The 13995-nt window shown below is 35.6% G+C and overlaps 3 protein-coding genes across 3 annotated transcripts; 2 read left to right on the forward strand and 1 right to left on the reverse strand.

Moving 5' to 3' along the window:
• Positions 1-5: 5 nt before the first annotated feature.
• On the forward strand, positions 6-2366 carry LOC111326187 (PRKR-interacting protein 1 homolog). Its single transcript, XM_022930129.2, has 6 exons — positions 6-162; positions 269-347; positions 831-931; positions 1151-1236; positions 1600-1661; positions 1753-2366. Exons 1-6 carry the CDS (start codon positions 43-45, stop codon positions 1836-1838), a joined length of 534 nt encoding a protein of 177 aa, XP_022785864.1. The 5' UTR covers positions 6-42; the 3' UTR covers positions 1839-2366.
• On the reverse strand, positions 2230-6212 carry LOC111326181 (complement component 1 Q subcomponent-binding protein, mitochondrial). Its single transcript, XM_022930121.2, has 7 exons — positions 5883-6212; positions 5209-5297; positions 4859-4911; positions 4332-4422; positions 4212-4256; positions 3581-3745; positions 2230-2968 (listed from the first exon to the last, which is right to left on the reverse strand). The coding sequence occupies exons 1-7, from the start codon at positions 6193-6195 to the stop codon at positions 2819-2821; spliced, it is 906 nt and encodes a 301-aa protein (XP_022785856.2). The 5' UTR covers positions 6196-6212; the 3' UTR covers positions 2230-2818.
• An 810-nt stretch (positions 6213-7022) lies between these two features.
• LOC111326182 (serine/threonine-protein phosphatase PP1-gamma catalytic subunit A) lies at positions 7023-13898 on the forward strand. Its single transcript, XM_022930122.2, has 8 exons — positions 7023-7231; positions 7310-7441; positions 7546-7776; positions 7963-8067; positions 8229-8300; positions 9885-10036; positions 10545-10679; positions 11659-13898. The coding sequence occupies exons 1-8, from the start codon at positions 7177-7179 to the stop codon at positions 11761-11763; spliced, it is 987 nt and encodes a 328-aa protein (XP_022785857.1). The 5' UTR covers positions 7023-7176; the 3' UTR covers positions 11764-13898.
• The last annotated feature ends 97 nt before the right edge of the window (positions 13899-13995 follow it).

Here is a 13995-nt window from a genome sequence, read left to right on the forward strand (position 1 = left end):
GAGGCCAGCGCTGTACAGCAGTGCATTTTGGAAGAAACAAAGATGGCGGATGAGAGTGGTTCGAAAGATGCGAAGAAAAATACATTATCTGAGAAACCAGTTGTTCCTCGCAATCCGACCGAAATACAGAGGATGAAGTTAGAGAAGCTTTGGAAGGATCCTGTGAGTTGTAATTTTTTAAAACAAGGCTATGTAGGTTAGGAGCACTAGCTAAGTTTCTAAAATGGTAATTCAGAGCAAAACTGTGAAATTATGTTATGCTTTGCAGGATAAAACAGTTTCAATTCCTGATCGACCAAAGGAGTGGAAACCATCAGATGCACCTGAATTTATTCGATTTGTTATGGGTAAGTTTTATTGGGTAATTGCTCACCAGTTTTTGTATCATGATCAATGACACAAAAAGCCTGTAGACAAGTTGTCTTTTCCTTCCCTTGGGATTTCAAACGAAGCTTTCTCCAAGACTGGAGCGTATCATTTTCTGGCATTTACCCCTCAAAAGGAGTTGATTTTTATCAATAACATATAGTTCCTTTGGAGTTTTCTTAAGTTCCAAATGAAGAATGAATGCTTAATGATTTCATTTACTTTGTGAGTTTCAGATTGATGTAATTTTCTTAGGAGGGGTTAGGATGAAAATGATAGTGAAAATGATATTTTCCTAAATTGAAAATGGTCATCAAAAATCTTAATAGATCATTGAGGGTTTCTCTAACTACAGATGTACCCAATAAATGTTTCCAGGTATTCAGCAGGATCTGCAAGTGTGCTAATATTTTTTCATGTTTTAAAGAGTAAGAAAAAGTTTTTCATTCAATTCATTGTGTGAGGTTCAAGTGCTGGGGCTGGTAGTGGAGAATTTCATGTTTATCGTGCAACAAGAAGAAGAGAATACAACCGAACTGCCTACATTGAAAAGAAAGCAGAAGAGGTACCACAGACTATGAATTGTATCTTGTAATTAAAAGGTTACAGTTTTTCTTAGTGGTAAAAAATGTCTTACTAGTCAAGTAAATTGCATGTCATGTGGGTTCTTTTGTTGTAGATTGTCTTTTCTATGGTATACTGTTTGTTGTCATTACCTGATAATTTTTACTTCTTGACACTGTGTACTTAGTTTGAAGTCTTTGATAGATGTTTTTATTTTTAGCATGAACTCGATGAAAGTTTTCATAAAAAGCTTGAAGAAAACCAAAATAAGGCAGATGAAAAAACAGCAAAGAAGAGAGCCAAGAGGTGAATAGTTCTCCCCTTTCAGACATATTTATTTTCTTTAAGAAACATAACTTCTTTCATGCTTCAATTATGAATTCATGTGAACATTTTAACCTTTTTTGTCAAAACTTTTAACTGTAGCAAGTATGACAATTTGTCTCCTACTGGCAGTAGAAACAACAGCCCTCCAGTCACATGTATTTGATTCTATCTTAACATTTCCTTTGATATGCTTTCAGTGCTACAGAAAAAATGTTTTTAGAGGCTTAGACCAGTGGTACAATGTAATCTCTAATCAATGGGGCTGTGGAGAGAAGCTTTACTCTACAAGTTTTAAAAAAGTGCAACTCCAGGCAGACATTTGTGCATTTTCTTTTTGTACAGGCAAAAAAAGAAACAGCGAAAGCTAAATGCAAAAAGGAAAAAAGATGAGAAAGAAAGGGATGGTGAGTGACTTGAGGGCCTGTTAGACCAAAATGAATGGTTTGACTCTGATTCTCAACCAGAATTTTTATCAACTGTTCTTTCATTTCTTAGATGATAATAAAATTCATGCCAGTAGCAGTGATGATGATGACCAGGAGGAAGAAAATGAGCCACACTTTGTTATAGGAGGAAAGTAAAGTTAGAAGTTGATATGTGGCAAAGATCAACATGTTACTTCTTCTTAGTGACTATGTCTTTTTCCAAGCTATTCATCCACTCACAGTAAACAATCTTTAAAAAGTGGAGACTGGAAAGTGCTATGGTTTAATTCAGATGTTATGCAAGGTGCATGAATACACAACGGGAGACATGTCTACTTCAGTCATTGTCAAACTGACAACCAACCGCAAGAAATAGATAGACTATCAAAGGGAACAATTTACGGCCAGTGATTGCTGTACTAGCTATTGCATTTATTAGCAATACCTAACTTGTTATCAGTTGACTGTTGTTGAATTAGGGAAGGGGTCAGTGTGCAGGTACCCAGATACTGACATTAATCCCAGAACTTTATGCAACGCTCTTGGAGAAAGGAGCTGAAAGGAACTTTTATTTTGACTGTAACAAAAATAAAAGCTACCAAGTTTTAAAGATGGAGGTTCGTAGACATAAACTGGATTGCAATGTCACTTGACTGTATTAAATAAAGAAACTTTGCACTGCAACTTCATTCAAAATGTCATGATAATGCCTTCTTAAGAAAGAGAAGAACTGTTTCTTTCTTTTGAGCTGTTATTTTCATGTCTTTTAACACTTCTAAAGTGACAGAAAGGTACAGTTGTCCAATAAACAACACCTACATTAGCATACTAAATGCACTGCTGAATTTCTTTTTAAATAGTGTTCCATATGAAAAAGCCAACATGTTACTAAGTGCCATCAACCGCAATAGTTAGAATTTCTAGAATTGTTGTTTTGCAATCTGTAGCATGGCTGCTTTTCCCCAACATGTCCTGCTGATGTACTTGTAAGGTTGAAATCATCCAATTCTCAGCATCTCTTAATAACAGTGGCACACAGCCTGACTGTGACTGGTTTTACTACACTTAACAAAGGGTCTTTAAGCAGGAGAAGTCTTTGAGGGAATCTTTCATTTTAAACCTGTTTCTGGCTCTTATTACTGAAGTTTGACAAATCCTTGCAAATCTTCAAGAAACTTTATATAATGTTGTTGTTCCATAGCTGTGCTATAGTCACGTAGCCATGCAGCAAAGTGGTTGTCAATTCCTCTTTCAGCTAACATCTTAAGTAGCATGCCATATAAGTCCTGTTTAAAAGTATTGATATGCATGTCAACAAATATCTGCAACATTCTATTTTAAGCTGCAACTTAAATAGACTGTGATCCCCTTAATTTTTACTCTGATTCCCAATTATGTAATAAGTAATAGTAATAGTAAAATGTTTAATGTCTTTACGTGGGGCATGGTTACCCATATTGCCCAAGCCAGAGGCTCATGTATGAAACACAAGACAACAACACACCCATCCCACCCCAGGGAGGACATCCATCACACAGTAATCTCCTACGTGGGAAATTTATGTCTCCTACCCCTAATCCTGCAGGAGATGGGACCTCCATTTATTCGTCCCTATCCGAGAAGACTACAATATCTAACCATTTCTTGATGTTATAGAAAGGCAGCAAATTCTTCTCAATTATTTTAAGACCTTGAGTGTTGGTCCAGCCGGGGCTCGAACCCTCGACCTCCCGCACATCAGTCCAGCGCTAACCAGGAGGCGGTCTTCTTTTGTTCATACAACAGAAATACAAATTTTCCTCATTCAAGTATTTTTTTAAATAAATCATTACTCCCTGTCTTGTACCTTTCATGGCCAATGTTACAAAATTTAACAGACAAATTAAAAAATTCCTTACTTCATCCATGTTTTCTGTTTCTGCACAATAAAAAGTCTTTCCTTTGTTGGTACCATCTGAGACAGCAATATTGACAATATAGAACAAGTGAGGACCCTCGTCTTCTCCAGAGTGTTCATCTTCAAGTTGGGTGTTAAACTCACAGTAGAACTGTAGTGTTTTACCCTAGAATTAAAATATAAAATTACTGCAAGTTACAATTGTACAGGTAAGTTTGACTTTTTACACCTACTCAGACTTTTTCTAATTTTCAGTGGCCTGAGAGAATATTCAAAAATATATTTAAAGAAACACCACACCACAGAATTACAAAGCAGAAGTGAGGTGTTTGCTGCTCTTTGTTGATAGGGTTGATTTTGTTCCTGGTAATTCACTAGCACTTAACTCTTAAGCTTAAAAATGGAAGATTCGAAATTACTGCTACCATTGATAAAAAGTAAAATAGTATGCCACAGAAGACAGGATGACCAAAGATTTGAGCAAAAGAAGGTATGTTTTTTAAAGGGCTAGCATTCAGAGAATTTTGGTAAAGGTCTGGTTAAATCAAGGCTTTACTTGAAGTATCAGTTCAGCTGCTAGGGAATATACAATTATAGCAATAGATACAACAATTACCATCCTAAAAACTTACGGCTTTCTTTATGATTTCCACAGTAAACAAAGGGTATGAAACAATCTGAAAATATAAATAGTTACAGAGTGAGTTTTCCAAAAGAGGTCAGGAAAATATCAGCTGAAACTTCACATTTACCTTTCCAGCCACTTCACCTTCATCATCTGAGCCACTGAAACTTGCTTCATCGTTGTTTGTGTTTTCATTGATGTCAAATGACACTACAATCCTGAAATAAATTACCAAAGTAGAAATCAATGTTAATAACTGAGTTTTCAAAGTATTCACATTTTGCTTAACTCTCCAAAATAGAATTCTTTCTTCTCTCTGTGGCTAACAAACATTTTACACAAAAACGGCCCTGTTTTGCCAATACTTCCCATCCCTTACAATGCAAATTAGAAGCAATTTACTACAAAGCTAAGAAGATAATCAAGTAATATATTTGAGGCAGATTTCCAAACTTAAGCTTTTTAGATTCTCTTTTGGGGCTAAAAGTGAAGAAAACAAAAGGAACCTTACTAATTTTCCAAGTCAATGTAGAGGGTCCTCTGTTAAGTGATTTAACTCTGAATCTTGTATGCTCATTCTGTCCTTTCATAAAGTTGTTTAACTTCACAGGTCCTTTTCAATTTAATTAGCTGTAAAAATGAAGTCTTACAGACCTTTCTGCATTGTGTTCCCTCTCTAATTTAACTTGTGTTCCATTTACTTCAGCCTAGTTGAAGAGAAAAAAAAAGAACAGTTATCAAAAATTAAATAGACTAACCTGGGACAGAATAATTTGAATATATCAACAAAGTTGAAATGGTAAATTGGCCACCGTTACGATTATAAAAACTGACGTTTCGAGGGTTAGCCCTTAGACAGATTTGGGATACTGCCTAATGGTGATAACTTGAAACATAAAACTTGGGGCAGCATCATTTTTTTTTTTTCTTATTGTTCTAGGTTACTGTTAACAGAATTAATTCTCATTGTAAACAAAACCACAATTTCAAAGACAGGATCTCACCTTGAACAAGTCTGAAATTGGAACCTTTGGGGCGGCATCTCTCTCACTCTGTATCTCACCTTTCAGGAATTTGATTATATCACTGTCAGCTGACCGAGAAAAGACAATAAAAAATAATTAACCAAAGTCATTATGCAGTTAGAAGCCAGCTTCAGATTCTGCAATCTGCTAACCTATAGCTGAACTTCAAGTAATTTTATAGTCATACCACCAGATATCCAAATACCAAATACTTACTACCCTTGATTTCTTGGTCAATACTGTAAGAAAAAAAATCTTGTTTTTTTTGCTTGAGTTTACGACTTGTGCACCTTGCACTTGGGTTATAACTCCGAGCGAAAAAAACTTGGTCCGTAACTTACTGTACAGACCTTGCTTGATTAGTAAAAGGTACATATGTAGGGACCTCTCATCCACAGAATCCCTCACACCTAACGTCGGAAAGATTTCTGTAGAACCCCTCTGATCTAGAACCAAGCCTTCATTTAAACTGTATGCATGAAAAATTATGGCGTCATTGGAAATCTTTCCCTTGTATGTGTTATTATCAAATACCCAGTATTTTATAGAAGTGCTAACTACTAACAGTTAACAGTCAAATGTCTTGTTTTGTAAATAAAACGAACGCTCATTAATTTGTGATTTACTCCTCTAGTGAAGTTCTCTATACTTACCTTGTGTGTGTTTGTGCATTTGACAAACGCAAACTTGCGAGCAAGCACAGGAAACAGGAAGGATTCTTGGTTTCTGAGAAGCACCACGTGTAGTTGCTGCAAATATAGACCTGGATCTACAGGAGACTGGGGAGCTATTCGCTACATTCCTACCCGCAAGTAGCCGTGTGGACCTTGCAATGAACAGTCTAGCTAGTCCTCTAACAGTCGACATCTTAACAGGGCAGCAAAATGTACTTTTTTTTATTGAAAACGAGAACGAAGAGCCGAGGAAGATTGACACCGGCGAAGTTTCTAAAAGGCTCGGCAACATAGTTTGGCTGTATGGCCGAGCCTTCACAGGAAACGCTTGGTAGAAATAAAGGTGGGAACTAGCTTGCTCTCGTTGGGAGGGGCTCGGGCTGTGGACGGAAAAATGCCAATAATCCCAACGACCCAACATCAAGAGAAATGTGTAACAATGGCATAATACCAGAAATGCGAAGAACAGAATTTTTTTATTTCGAAATGCACTCAACATTTGACGGATATAGAGTTTTACGATGACGCCGTCTTTTTCTTCCCTCATTCAGAAGATTACAGCATACGTAAAAGTTAACGTCATATAAGGAAGGGATAGAAGTATTTTCTTCTGAACTAATTTTTATGATGGCTTTTTTAGAGGTGTTTTTTTCCTGGAAACAGTGTTAATATTGCCTATTTACCCATACTGCGGGGATAAATATTGTCCACCATATGACCGTAATCACAATACTTTAAGTGGCACGATTTTGAAATTTTAGCAAATGGGCTACTAAATATACATTGTAAATTAAGGAAAAATATTCAGTGATTCTGGATGACGCAAGATAAAACGTCGGCAATGAGAAACTATTTTTTCGTAATGAATATTTGATTTGTTTTGTTTTGTTTGTCTTTTTTTCCCAATATTTAAGTGAAATCTGACTATAAATTACTAATCCATTGTTTCTGGCTCTAAATCTGCTAGATAACGATCTTAAATTAAAAAATATGCTCAATAGTTGGCTTTAGAACATATCACCTGTTTTGTACACCCACTATGGCTGTTTCCCAAGTCCAGTCCATGGTTTCTTGTACTGTCGGGCCCTCCTATTCAATACCGCCTTTGACGTCATTACTAAGAGAAACCGCCAGCGGAGTCTCTTCGGGCGCCATCTTGATATTGAAATTGTGTAGTTGTAGAATCTTGAGCCATCGAGCTTTCTATCCACTTGTTAACTAAACATTTTTGATAAAATAAGTTACTTTAAGGGTAGATAAAGCTTTATAGGTTATGGCTGATGGTGAAAAGCTTAATGTCGATAGCATTATACAGCGACTTTTGGAAGGTTTGTTCCTTTGATAAGTTGCAATCGGTATGCAAGCCTAAAACTTGAAGGGGTCTAAATTTTTCTCTTGCCTTTCAGTGCGAGGCTCAAGACCAGGAAAGAATGTCCAGCTTACAGAGGCAGAAATCCGAGGGTTGTGTATCAAATCGAGAGAAATTTTTTTGAGTCAGCCAATTCTTCTAGAACTCGAAGCTCCTCTTAAAATTTGTGGTGAGCGACTGCCGGCGTTGCCGTTGATATGTTCTACGCCCAAACTTTCCGCATTCGTGTTCGGTTCCAACAAACTTTTAACTATGATTTCTTGTTTATTACAGGAGATATTCATGGGCAGTACTATGATCTTCTTAGACTATTTGAGTATGGCGGTTTTCCACCAGAATCGAATTATCTCTTTTTGGGAGATTACGTTGATCGAGGAAAACAATCGTTGGAGACGATATGTTTGCTTCTGGCTTATAAAATCAAGTATCCTGAAAACTTCTTTCTCCTCCGTGGAAATCACGAATGTGCGAGTATAAACCGCATTTATGGCTTTTATGACGAATGTAAGTAAACAGTTTGTACATTCTCGGGTGTGATTGTCGTTCGTTAAAATTTAAAAGTTGGGATTTCTTCAATGTGACTACAACTGATTTGAACTCTGTGTTCAGTGACTGAAAACGAAGCTTTCAGCTCACATGTATATTTAATTCGAATGATTGAATTTAACATTGCGTATTTTTTCGCTGTAGGTAAAAGGAGATACAACATTAAGTTGTGGAAAACTTTTACGGATTGCTTCAACTGCCTTCCTGTTGCTGCTATTTTGGACGAGAAGATATTTTGCTGTCACGGAGGTATGTTCTCCGTCCTACGTTCGGAATTTCGTTCGAAGTTACGCCGATTTCGAGTTTCAGATATTTTTCTTGACGTCTGTTTGATGACCACTTTAATTTGAGTATGTGCCGACGAAAGTAAAGGTACAATTTCTAAATTTTCTCTGGTTTTTTCGATGCAGGCTTATCGCCCGATCTGCAATCTATGGAACAAATTCGCCGCATTATGAGGCCAACCGATGTCCCTGACCAAGGTAAAGCGAATTACAAATCTCAATGTCCGCCATTTCTGGCGTAATCAGTGACTAAGTTAATGGCAGTGTTTTTCCCGTCGTAACTGTTTTGAAAATGAAACTTTTTGTTTTGATGGTTGCCAGAAATGGATAAGACAAGAACTCTCCTGTTATTATCTAATTACTGCGGTTCTCTTTTGAACGGGTAACTCAACCGTTTCGGTTCATGCATTGATAGAGGAAATTGCTAGAATATGTGTTTGAAGCATTTATCACGTTTTAGCTTTAATGCATTGCTTCGAAACTGTGTGTAATGGTAAGGTTTGTTTCGTTTCGATTCGCTGTCATGAACGATATATCATTATTTTATAAGACGTTTGACATCTTTTACTTTGTGTAATAAAAACAAATTCAGAGATTCTTCTGCTAGTAGTCTCACTCGCGTAAAAAATTCAACTTTTAAGAAATTAAGGTAATAATGTAAAACTTTTCTTTTTCTCATGACTTGATGTTATCGAGCATAATATTGTAGTATTTTTGTCAATTGATGGTGCATTTCATGGTTTTAGTCAAATTCAGGAGTTAACAGTAGTATTTAGAAGGATTACACAAGACTCTGTTTCTAAAGTACAACATTATTTAACATATATATTGTTAAATGTATAAATGAAATATATGTATATATTTTTTTAGCAATATATATTTTCCGTATGTATTGTTTTAGCAATGGTTACAAAGTGATTTCATGCTTTAGATTGGTTGAGTGGTTTTATCACTTCTCACCTCAGTCATCTGTTATGACGTTATTGTAATACTGAAACACTGTTTTCAAGATGATTACTTTGCAATTTGTTTAATGCTTGTGGGGACAAAACAGAGAAGATGCAGTTGCTCATGTAACCATCCGCTAAGTAATTTGGCAGGTGATTGTATGACAAACTGCATTGTAATGTTATATTGAGATTAATGTTCTCGCACTCCTTGGGTATTCTGGTATTAGTCAGCATTTTTCACTTTCCAGAGTAAGCAATTGTTAAATGTAGGCAAATGGAAATAGACCCTTGACCTTGCAATGTAAAAATTATGACATTATCGCTTTTGATGTGGGCTATTTCTTCCAATGGTGTGCAGACTCAGACTCTTTGGGATATTGTTCATCACTTTTCTCATCAAATCAATCACCCAGATATGTCTTTCTCATTGCTAGATTGGTCACTCACTTTCTCTTAATTGTTTGGTCATGTATCTGACTCTAAATCTGAGTCTTTACCAGGCCCTCATAGGTTCATTTATTTGAGGTTTGATTGGTTTTTGTTCTGTGCAGTAGTATTCATTAAGTACTGTAACTTAGGACATACTGAGTCCATTCTCATAGCATTTGTTTAATCTGATACAGTAGGTACTCAGTACATCCTTGTAGCAATGACGAGGTTAAATCTTTGTAATGTCCTACAAAAAAGTTATTATTGCTCATTTTTATTTAAGATTGATAAATAATTGTCTGTCACAAACTGTATTTAGGAAGAGAATTTTACTTAGTTTTAAGTGGATTTATCCAATTTGAAGTACAATTGAGTAGTAAGTGGAATTTTTTCCCTTTTTTAGGATTATTATGTGACCTGCTGTGGTCAGATCCAGACAAGGATGTCCAGGGATGGGGTGAAAATGATAGAGGGGTTTCCTTTACCTTTGGTCCAGATATTGTTTCCAAATTCCTTGCCAAACATGATCTGGATCTTATTTGTAGAGCTCACCAGGTGGGTGCAGAGCAATGATAAGGGAACATGGATAGTTCTGTATTCAGACAACTTGCCTTTTACCACAGTGTGTTGGTTTCATCTGAACCAGGTTGAGTTTGTTGTTGTTTCTAATCTTTGCCCCTCCCCTCCCCCTTATTTTTCTCCAGGTCCTCTGGCTCTTCCCATCTTAAGAAAACAGCCCTCCAAATTCTAATTTGGCTTTGAATTAGTGAACAAAAAGGCAAGGATGTGAAATTTCTAAAAATCCAATTATTATGGTTGCTCTTTTTATAATTAGTAATAGTTTAATACTTATAGTGCACGATTTTTAATAAGTCCTGTTTGATGGTAGTCACTTTAACCTTGGAAATGTTACTTAATGTAAACTTCTGAGTAAACCTTTGGTGGTACTTAAGGAATTGTTTCTGCATTGTTACTTGAAGTTTGACAATCAATACAAGTGTGTAATTTATTAATATAGTGTCACACCTCATCTCATGCCATGTGTTTTCCTTATTTGGAACAGGTTGTTGAAGATGGATACGAGTTCTTCGCTAAGCGACAGTTAGTAACCTTGTTTTCAGCTCCAAATTACTGTGGAGAATTTGATAATGCTGGAGCCATGATGAGTGTGGATGAAACTCTTATGTGTTCATTTCAGGTGAAGAATTGAGAGAAACTAAAACTAGACAATTGGTTGCTTTAACATAGATGAAATATGATATAAACAATTACCTTCTAATACAATTACAATAAAGAGAAAAACGACAATCATAACACATTAATTCTTCAAGATGAGGAACTTACTAGCAAACTTAAGGAACAAAATAAGAAGGTTATGCGTAAAATTATTTAATCTAGATTAAAAAAATTGTACAAGGAGGAGATCCACAAGCTATTTGCTTAAGATCAGTGTCAAGGCAGTTAACAAGGGTGGCAGCATAGTAAGCAAATGTGTGCTTTCCAGAATTAGACTGTGGGAAAGGAACATGAAGACTGTTAGTGTGCAAGCTCTGGTGCCTAAACCAGCTGTTAAATGAACAGGAGACAAGAAATTGAATTTACATTTAAGACAAAGAGGAGCACCAGAATTATTAAGAATGGTGAATAAGAGTACAAGTGTTCTTAGTTTTGTAAGGTTGAAAATAGAAAGCCATTTGAGTTTGGAAAATAAACTTAGTCGGTTGAGAGAAGCTACCATCAAGGAGCAGTCTAGCTTAAAGGCGAAGAAGATGAGACAATAAATAACTAGAACAGCTACCATGCCCTTGAACAATTGATAAAAAGGCTGTGAGCACAGTGATGATTCAGAAATGGTTTGATCCTTTTTAAGAGAGACAATCTATTGTTTACAATTGAACAGATATTATCAGTGTGTTTCTCCCATATAAGATGGCAATCAAGAGTAACACCAAGCAGTTTGGCATGCTGTACTTGTCCAATTAACTTGCCATTAATCATGACATTAACACACTTTACACACTTTATTTTTCTTTTTCTTACAAAATGATTTAGATTATGATTAAGAGAATGATCATTTATATGATGAAATTTCTGTTGAGAGCTAATCAAGATGTTACAACAAATTTACACTGTTACAATATGTTATTTATGTATCTTGGTTAATTTTAACTTGACAGATTCTAAAACCTGCCGACAAGAAGAAGTTCCCTTATGGGGGTTTGAACTCTGGCCGGCCTGTAACCCCACCTCGTGGACAACAAGGAAAAGGGAAAAAGAAATGATACTTTAACCAGAAGATGTTTGTTCTGTACTGTAATATAATATTGTTATACAAGCAAGTTATTTTCTAGAGTAGCATGATGGATAGAACTTATGATAGTATATACCCTTGAAATGTCTTGTTTGATAAAACAAGAGGATGCAGAGAAGAGGTTATCTGGATGCATATGATAGGAGCGAGCTTGTCTTTTTGATGATATTCTTTTTATTCTTTGTCACTGGCATTATTTTTATTTGTAGGATAGAAATTTAGTTCTTTGTCAAACTGTTGCTGTTAGTATGTCACTGGAATTTTCAGTCAGATGTTTGTTGAAGTTGGGAGATTGAGAAGTGCTTATGAAATTGTTCACTTGAATATAGGCATGAGATTGACACAAGACCTTGTGATTGAGACAGTTGTATTTCCATAAGACAACTCTACAAATTTTCATTTAAGTATTTGGAGATAGCTATGTATATACAACAAAATGGAAATTGAATCATTGTTTTGAGTAAATCACAGATCCTGAAATTCTAGAACTTCTACATAACATATATAGTACTTTCATATTTTCAAAACGTACAGTTGTGAGATATTTTCTTCACACCCACTCACTCCCCCCCCCCCCCCTCTTACTAGAATATACTTTACACCATGTTAGGCTGAACTTTGTATGCGTACTATGGAAAGCCAAATCATCGGAAAAGTGTAATATATTAGCAAGGGATTTTTACTATCTTTTGTAACAAATTGAAGATAGTTTTTGGGTTTAATGGGAAAGTGTCAGTTTCAGTTATTGTATATGACCTATATCTTTAATCAGGTGAAATTTGCATCAGTCGTACTTGCAGCACTTGATCAGTGTATAGAACTATCACCTATGAATAGTTTGTAAATTTTGAGAAGTAGAACAGTGGTTTTATATAAGATCTTGTTGCAGTCTTGATGGAATAAATCCAAACAAGAGCATTGTGGAGAAAAACTGACTTCAATGTCATCTCATTTGACAATCCTGTAGTAATTTTTCAATGGATGTTAATGGTTAATGCTCTTTTAAACAAATTGCCCTGGGTTTGGGAATGTGTTTTTCATCAAAGGAAAATAAATTGATTAAGCCACAGTTTTTCACTAAGGATCATCTAGTTGCAATGTTTTGAATGCAATAGTTTAAACTCCTTTTAGCAGTATTGGTTGAAAGGAAATGACCCATTAATTTTTGCCCAAGTTGATGAATTTTTTCCATGGTTGCAATCTATTTAACCCAGTTATTCCATATACCTTATTAACCAAGGATGAGGGCCATACTAGGAGAATATTGGCCTGAGGTCTTGACAGTACGGACCTCGCTATGCTCAGTCTGTACAAAAAAGACTGAGGGCCGATATTCTTCCAGTACGGTCCTGAGCAAGCTTAGTTAATAAGAGATTTATTATACAACTGAAGTTCAAAGGGACACAAGTGCGGTATCATTCAGGACAGTGCCCGGTCCAATACTTAGAGAATATTGACCAGCAATAGAGCATTTTGATTGGTTGATTTTAGTTTTGGCCCTCTGACTGCCCGAGTCGTGTAATAAATATTCTTGCACAATTCACCTTACAATATTTTCCCAATTCAGTCTTTTGTATTGAAAGTTACCACTTTTGCTTAATCAGTACAACTAGTGATTATTGTTTCTGTAAGTTTAATTGTTCAGTACTTTTAGTGAATATTTTAAGTGTTGTTTTGGCATCATAATGAATTCATATTTATAAGATGAATAATGTAGGAATTTTGATTGGTACTTATGATCTATTGGAGGCCAGATGTACAGATGATGCCATTATTAATATTTTTCTTTTTTATGATATAAAATAAATAAATTCCATGTTGCCCTGGGTCTCCAAAGGATATAAGGACATCAGTGATAGACTTGGCTGGGCCTCGTGTGCCACTTTTGTTCTTGCCATATTTTGATTTCATCTGTGATGTTACTGAATAGATGCATACAATATGGAATTTATATGTGAAAGTGACAATTTGCCATAGTTGTGATTGTCAATAAATTTGTCTTTGGTTTCTAGACAGCACTGAAACATTTCTCCTCCTATTTTAATCAACTACTACCAGTTATTTTATTTATGTACATATAAGGGATTAAAATTTGTATAGAATACATTGCTGTCTTCTTTTTGTCTGTGTGTGGGAAGGGTTAAAATATCGAACAGTTTGCTATGAATACACCCTTCATAAAATATTTAGTCAAATTCTTAAC

The sequence above is a fragment of the Stylophora pistillata genome, chromosome 13, assembly GCF_964205215.1.
Source record: "Stylophora pistillata chromosome 13, jaStyPist1.2, whole genome shotgun sequence".
In the NCBI taxonomy this organism is placed as follows: Eukaryota; Metazoa; Cnidaria; class Anthozoa; order Scleractinia; family Pocilloporidae; genus Stylophora; species Stylophora pistillata.